Here is a 7695-nt window from a genome sequence, read left to right on the forward strand (position 1 = left end):
GGAGAGGTTGCAGAGGTTTTAGCAGGTCTGTACTTGGTAGCTCAAGCTCAGCTCATACGCTCTATCAGAGAGAAGAGAGAGTCTCCCACTTGCAGACCCAACCGCTCCTAATTTCAGCACGTGTTTCTGTGTGATGGTATTTTTCCTGTAACTTCCTGGCAGCAGGAGCTGGAATTTCATTTTCCACACACTTCGGCAGCCTTGATTACATTCATGTCCCAGAGAGCTAAAAGCTGTTTTGACTGACCTAAGAATTCCCCTGCAGAATGTAATTGGTTCAAGAAACTAGCCTGAAATTTTTTGAAACCAATAAGTGGGCTCAGCCATTCACAGTCACAAGGATCAAAAACATTTAAATTGAGATCAGCGTGACAGCAAAGTATGACATGGTCCAGAGTTCATTCCTGTCTGTGGGCCAGCAGGCTGGGGGGCCACTGGCAGAACTTAGTCATCACAGAGGATGTAATGGAGTGCCAGCATCTGCTTCTCCTGCAGATTGCTACATTTAAGGCTGACAGCAAAAGGAAGATGTGCAGGAGGAAACATGATTAATGCTGTAAAATGCTCAGTGGTGTGAAGATGAGAACTTCTCTTCCTCGTTCCCTGGCTGAGCTGCAGTGGCTGTGCAGCTCTGGTGCTGCCCGTGAAGCTCTGCCGGGATGCGCAGCGCTGTCGGCCGCCCTCTGCTTTACCTTAAACGGCTTGAGACCCCTGGCTCTGTTCTTCAGGCAAGCCCAGCTGAGTCAGGAAACTGCTCTGCTTGTGACCTGAGCCTGAGTTTCGTCTCAGGACCTGAGAAGACATGGCCAGTGCTGTTTTACAGCACACTGTTTGCCACTTGATTTATTGAACCTCTCCATGACTTGGTTGTAGCTTTGCCTTGGAAGCTGTAGTAGTCGAGAGCCTTAAAGCTCTGATTTGTCATACTTCTGAATTTTAGCTGTCACAGCTGTGGAAACCAGTAACTCTTGGGCTACCACTGGCAAGAACTGTCTGCTGCATTTTGGTGTATTAGTGATGGGGACTTCTTTTAATACAACAGTCCGTGAACAACTGAGGCTGAGGAATGGATGCTTTGCCCTTTCTGCCGTCTCTGCTCCAAGGGCAGTAGTGACTGGCAGGTAGAGTGCCTGACATAAGGCAGCGATTCCTCAACTTTTTGGGGGAAGCTTGCAGAGCTTCTGAAATGGAGCCCTCCATTCTCAGAGCACTAGTTATGTGCTGCTAATTCATGCTACTGCTTACTAGTTCATGGGATTAACAAATCCGTTAACTACTGTCCAGGCTGAGGGGTGGTAGTGAAACTAAAACCTAAGACTTGTTCAGCAAGGATGTGACATGTGTCATCTTTTGTAGATACTGGGTGACCTGGGCTTTGCAAAGCCTGTCCCCAAGTTAATGCTGCAGCTACAGAAGTGTCTGTTCCTCTTGTTTTCCTGCCTTTTCCAGGTATGATGAAGAAAGCAGTGGGAATGGGGATGAAGCCAATGAAGAGAGTCGGAAACGGGAGTGGAACAACTTCTACAGAAAGCAGATGAGTCTGCGCAAAGTGAGTTGCTGTCCCTGTGTGAGACCCACGGATTGTTTGCCAGGAGCTTGTCTTGCAGACATAAAGGCTTCCTGGCACGAATCAAAGTAAATTTTTGCACCTTGCTGTTGTTCTGGTCTTTTATTTACTTTCAGTACCTCTGCTTTTGCTGTGTTCTCCATATTCAGGGTCAATCCTATCATAGGAAGAAACTCAGTTTATTCATGTATTGATTGCTCTGCAGTGCTAATCAAGAGGATCCTCTTGTCTTTAATACCTCTGATACAAATAAAAACATATTTTCACATTCAGTTTGTCTTGCATATTCTTATAGCAAAGGTGAACTTTTGGCTTTGATTCTCATTCTTTGTCTTCTTTCCCACATTTGGTGCTTTTTCAGTTCCTTTTCAGCATTCATTTTTCCCTAGAGCAGGGGTATAAAATGTCTTTTGTGCTTCTACTGCATGTGTGTTGCAGGAATGGAAATGTTTGACTGATCTTGTTTTTTTCTTCCAGGGCAAAGAACCAGAAAAGGAAGATTTTGTTCCTCCAAGTAAGTATCTTCTTTGATTTATAGTGGGTTTTCTTTGGGAGAAGAAAGACTTGTGTTATGCAGCTGCATGTAATTTATATAGCACAACACTGGAGGTATCAGTCCCTAGGCACAGAGGTCAGGCTTTTGGCCGTGAAAGCTCAGTTGGAGGAGATGGATCAGAGCTTTGCTTTGGTTGGGGTGAAGATATGGAATGCAGCTTTATGAACAACTTTTCCAAATGAGCAAGAGAGAAGGAAAACTCTGTCTGACCTGACTCTGTAGGCTGTTTCTGCAGTGGTTATGCAGCAGTGTTCAACCGGGCTATAAGGAAGCTGCTGAAAATCTTTACTGTTTGTAACTGTGCTGCTTGAGGCCCTGTCTAGCAACAGAGTTCTTACGCTATTGTAGAAGAATACCTGGTAGTTCATCTTACTCTATTCAGCCTCTTCTTTATTTTTTTTTTTCGGTTGGTATTGCAGGGAGTGGAAAAGAGTTGAGTTTCTTAAGAGCCAGGAATCCTTGAAAAATGTTTTCCTGAGATCTCCCCAGTTTTGTAAAACTGTTAGTCATAAATGAGCAAAGTAGATGTTCTTATCCAGAGAGAAGAATCTCACTTTGCCTTCTGCCTAGTCTTTTGGAGTTTGGGGGTTCTCCAGGTAAAAAGGGTGCCTTGGGGTGACTGTGTGGGGAGGAACATGCCATGCAGTCCTGGACTGGCACCCTCCCAGGGACAGCTGAGATGTTCCCATCAGCCCCAGCCCTGCTATGACATCTTTTCCAAATGTCTCTTCTCTGGTAGGTGCAGACTGGCCCTTGAAGGATGCCTGCAGCAGGAGAATCTCTAAGCTCACAGTGAAGGTAAGAAAGGCTTGTTAACGTTCAGTCTTGTTGACTTGGAAAGGACAACAAAGATTCTGCCTGCCCTGTTCTTACTCCTTCAGAGATGGAAGTCCACGAGATGTTATGACTTCTGTAGAGCATATCTGAGTATCCCATGTTTCCTAGGGACGGGAACACTGCTTGAGGATGCTGGAAGAAGCTTTGAGCACCAATCAAACGGTTCCAACAGCAGAAGGAAAAGGGTATGAGATGATAGAAAAGGGTAACACAGGGCCTACTCTTTCCTGAGCAGCGTTACCACCCTCGGGGAATGCGTTTTTAAGTTATTTGGTCCAGGGATGTAGTTTCAATTAACAGCATCCTTCCTGTAAGGATGATCAGGATCCAGTGCGAAGATTCCTTTGTCCGATTCTGCTAAATCAGCTTGATCCTAGGGGTTGCAATTCTTCCGTGTTCCACAAGATGGGGATAATGTACAGCTCAAACTGAGCAACTGGGCAAAAGGACTTGGAATCAAATTGTTGTCACCACCCTTTGCGTTCTCCAGCAATTCACTGCATCCCATAGGACTCAGTTGGAAGTTATCACTTATTCTTGCACTGGGGGAATGAATTTTGTGTTTTCTGGGAGGTGCTAAAGCATTAGTATTCCCTTTGCAGATGTAGAAGTGTGTCTTGCCCAGAATCAGCCCAGCTTGTGTTGCAGGTCAGACCCTCATGCCTGTGCTGTGGAGCTGGAGTATGAAGCTTTCCGAACCAGTAAAATGGCCAACTCCTACAAGGCAACTGTGCTCAAGAAGGTAAGGCCATGTGTATGCTGGTGTTCCCCTGAATGTGGTGTGCCCTCAGCTTGAGGGCAAATAGGGTAGGGCTTGTGTGGGAAAGGTGAAGGAAAAGCTCTGCTTTGCTTTGAGTGTCTTCCAAATCTTTCTTCCTGATTTTGTTTCCAGGAAGGCCCAGAATCAGGTTGGTTTTGCATCTTTGTTGGCTTTACAGCTCTGGAGACCTACATACCGAGTGTAAACTTATCCGGATACCTTCTAGGTCTAAAAATAAAGGGAATGTGAAGTTCCTCAAACTGTCACTGACAATAGAGAAGCTTTGTTTTAGGTTAGCTGGTTGCCATAAGTCTCTCTTGAAGATGTTTCCATTCTTGAGATAGGTGTGTCTCTAGGGGAGACATTTGTTTTGCCACTGCAGCTTTTACTATACAAAGTAACTGTACAAAGGCAGGAATTCATAGAGATTTCTGGTCACCAGAGAATATTTGTGCTCCCTTTTCAGGTAGCAGAAATCAACAAAGCTTCAAAACAAGGAGAGTTGTTCTCCGTCTTTGGGTCTGGAACTGGGGGCAGCAGCAGCTTGGAAACAAAATCTGAGTCTCCAGCAGAAGAGGACTTCCTCCCTGCATCCCAGGTTTACTCGGTGAGGGAGTACAGATAGGATAGATGAGGAGGGAACAGTGTGCTTTGTCTATCTGCTTTTTTTTATAATTTTAAGTCCTATCTGTGGCCATAGCTGTATATTTCTACTGCAATTGCTTTCCCTGTCTTTTGTTTCTGGAAGGAGATCAATTAGTCATGCTGGTTCCTAGTAGTGAATGTATCCATATGCAGGCCATACGTTAAATACGTTTTTCTCATCTTGCTCCAGCCAAGGATGCTCTCTGTTTCCTTACTGTGGGCCTGTGGATTTCACCTAATCCATTTCCCTGGTGTCTCTGTTGATGGTTATGATGAGGAGTCTGTTTCAGAGCCTTCTGCAGCTTACGGCCGTGCACACTGGTGTGTTGTGTACAGAGGCACAGCTCCTTCCAGCGTTCTGCACATGCCCTCAGGGCTTCCTTAGCATTCTCACAGACAAGATTTCTTCTTCTCCCTTTCTCCCTAGTTCAAACCCAAGCGTGTGGGAGCAGGATTTCCAAAGAAATCCAGCTTGTTCCAGACAGCTTCAGAACTGCTGAAGATCCAGGAGGAGAGTGATGTGAATCCCATCAAAAAAGAAGTAGATTGTCTGAATGGGCAAGGCAACAGCAATTGCAGTCTGGAACCGGACACCAGAACCCCTGTTCTTCAGAACAAAGAAATGGGAACCACAGCAATGTGTGAGAGTGCTGGGGTAGAAGTAATCCTTCCTGAAAAGAAGGGACAGCATCCCAGTCCAGACACAAAAGCTGCCCTTCAGGAGAGCCCTGCTAAGAAGTCCAAACTTAGCAAGAAGCAGCAAATGCTTGCAGAAGCAGCTAAAAAAGAATCACAGGATATTTCCAAGTTCTTCTCCCTCTCCAAAGGTGGGTCTAAAGCCAAAAGCTGCAGCTCAGCAAAGGAAGATGGCTGTTCTGCAAGCACACTACCTCAGGTTTCTTCACAAAGCATGTGTCAAAAGAAAACAGTATCTCAGGAAAATAAAGATGTCTCTGGAGAAGACGTGACGGGACAGTCCCAGGCAGAGAGTGAAGAACTGGGAGAGACAGAAATAACACTGACTGAGAGAGGGGAGGATTTTAAGACTCAGCAGGCTGCTGAACATGAACTCCTTCAGAAAGAAATTGATGGAAAATCCAGGTAAAATCTTTACCTCTCTGCTCCTTGTGTTGCCCTGCTAAGGAGCTGCAGAGCCCCACCAGCCGTGTCCTGGAAAACAGGAATCTGTATTAGATCTCTGGGCTGGTGAGGGAGACTCGTGCTTTACCACGAAGAGTCCTGTGGCCACTGACAGTGACTGCAGTAATATCTTCACTGTGGAATGATTGAAATTGGCCTTCTCTCCACTTTTCCCACTAGTGTTGCTGAAAACGTCACAGAAACTGAGCTAAGTGTTGTTGGGGAAAGTGAGAGTGGGAAGCGGCCAGGATCAGATGAGGTAAGGCTTTAATGGATGCCGATTTCCTCTATGTCTTCTGCTCATCTTGTGCCAAGTTTCTCTCTGGGAGTGACGCTCCTGGTCTGAACTTCACCTGATAGTGTTATTGCTCTGGGAGGGCCCAGCTGCAATTGCAGCCGAGTGGAGAACCACGTTTGTGTTGCAATCTTGGTGTTGCCCTGCCACCCACTGTGCCCGTGCCAGCAGCTCGGACTGCAGTGCCAAGGTCCCTCTCCACTGTGCTTCGTTCCCTCCCTACAACACCCGTGACTGTAGCCCTGCTGATGACTTGCCTGGAATGAGTCCCTCCACCCTGTCTAGGTCTGTGACTGTAATTAGCAAAGTGCTTTCTCAAGTCAAGGGATCAACCACAGGTCAGTGATGCACAGGACCACTCCGAAGCAACCCATGCTCGCAGTCTTCCTTGCCCTTCAGACTCTGGTGCTGCATTGGCATCTGGGGCTGCCTGGTAGTTGTCCCTCCTGAACAGTGTGGTCTTCTCCTTGCTCTTTCAAATCGAACGGGAGTGTGGCACTCCTGAAGGGGTAGATTCTTCCCAAGGGGTGTATTCTCAGCAGACATCCTGGGAAACCTTTCCCCGTCAGTTTTTCCTGTACAGGACAGGGTCTAACAATTAGCTGCCCTAATAAAAGCATAAGGTAATTCTAAATGTGGAGTCTTGAAGAGTTTTTCTCAAAGTCTCTTTATGTGGGAAACAATTTGCTGTGCATTATGTCTGCACAGCAAAATGAGTGACATAGATTCCTGCATGGTATTCACTGCAGGGTGCTGCAACGATTCTTGTTCTCAGAAGGCAGCGTCTGCTCGGGAGCGTCATGCTGCCACAGGAATTGGTGATTTTGGTTTTCTTCTGTCCCTTCCAGGGTATGGAAAGTCCTGCAACAAAGCGGCTACGGACAGTGGCAAAATCTTCTATTCTGTCCCAGCCAGAAAGCAAAAGTTCAGGTCCATCAAAGAAGAAGGTGACCTTTGATCCAAACTTAACACAGTGTGATGAAGAAGGAACCAGTAAGAGCATACAGCCAGTGACCAAAGCCATGTCCCTCAAAGAGACAGCAGACATCGTGGTCAAATATTTGACCCCGTTCTACAAGGGTGGCAAGTTTGCTTCCAAGGTAGGCCACAGCACAAGACCCTTTGTTAACAGAAGGAGTCTGCATCTCTCTGGGGCTCTAAGAAGGGGAAGATGGTCTAAATACCACATTTCATTTCCAAGTCCCATCTCAGTGTGTGCTGCTTTAGTGACTCTAGGTGCAGCTGCTGACCTCTCCCAAGAAAGAGCTAGTGTGTGATTTAGAATGTGGTATCATTAGGTTCCACACTTGTGATTGTTCATGTTTTCACACTAAACTCTGGCACGTTTTTAAGAGCTCCTACCTGTGGAATGGCAGCAGATCAGGTTCAATTCTGGTGTATTTTACTTGGTGTTCTGCAAGGCAGCGTGTGTGTGCATGTACTTCTCCAGCACTGCAGGGTCATGTGTAGTTGTATGTTTGCTACAGTCCTCTAGTCTAAATATATGAAGGGTTTGTGCTACAGCCAGCCAGTGTTAAGGGCAAGACAAATATGGAAACAGTCTGGTGAGGTAACCACTGCCTGCTTTCTGCTCTTTATCTTCCCCAATTCTGCAGGATCTGTTCAAGGGCTTTGCTCGGCACCTGTCTCACTTACTGACTGAAGAGCAGAACCCTGCCCGCAAGACTGGTGAGTTGGCAGCCGGGGAGAGCACCAAGACTCTTGGGTTCTTTTGATGATAAATGGATTGATGTCTAAAGTATCATCTCAAAGGTTGTACTTCCTCTCTTGCAGTGAAGGAGGAAGCACAGAGACTCATCAAGGAATTTTTCAAAACAAGGGTGAGGTGTGAGAGTGAGACAGACTGGGAGGAGCTGCAGAGCTCCGAGAGCTGA

The 7695-nt window shown here is 46.4% G+C and overlaps 1 protein-coding gene across 1 annotated transcript; it reads left to right on the top strand.

Annotated features, from left to right (window-relative positions):
- Nucleotides 1-8: 8 nt before the first annotated feature.
- Nucleotides 9-7695, top strand: LOC103781780 (ATP-dependent DNA helicase Q5-like; the record flags this gene model as incomplete). The annotated part of the gene is made up of 12 exons (XM_008949502.1): nt 9-25; nt 1450-1549; nt 2045-2081; nt 2863-2921; nt 3069-3145; nt 3609-3702; nt 4187-4327; nt 4793-5466; nt 5686-5764; nt 6649-6900; nt 7417-7489; nt 7595-7695. Coding segments are annotated over 12 exons (1704 nt in total), but the record flags the coding sequence as incomplete, so codon positions are not given.

The sequence above is a fragment of the Merops nubicus genome, unplaced genomic scaffold, assembly GCF_000691845.1.
Source record: "Merops nubicus isolate BGI_N331 unplaced genomic scaffold, ASM69184v1 scaffold16701, whole genome shotgun sequence".
Taxonomy (NCBI): domain Eukaryota; kingdom Metazoa; phylum Chordata; class Aves; order Coraciiformes; family Meropidae; genus Merops; species Merops nubicus.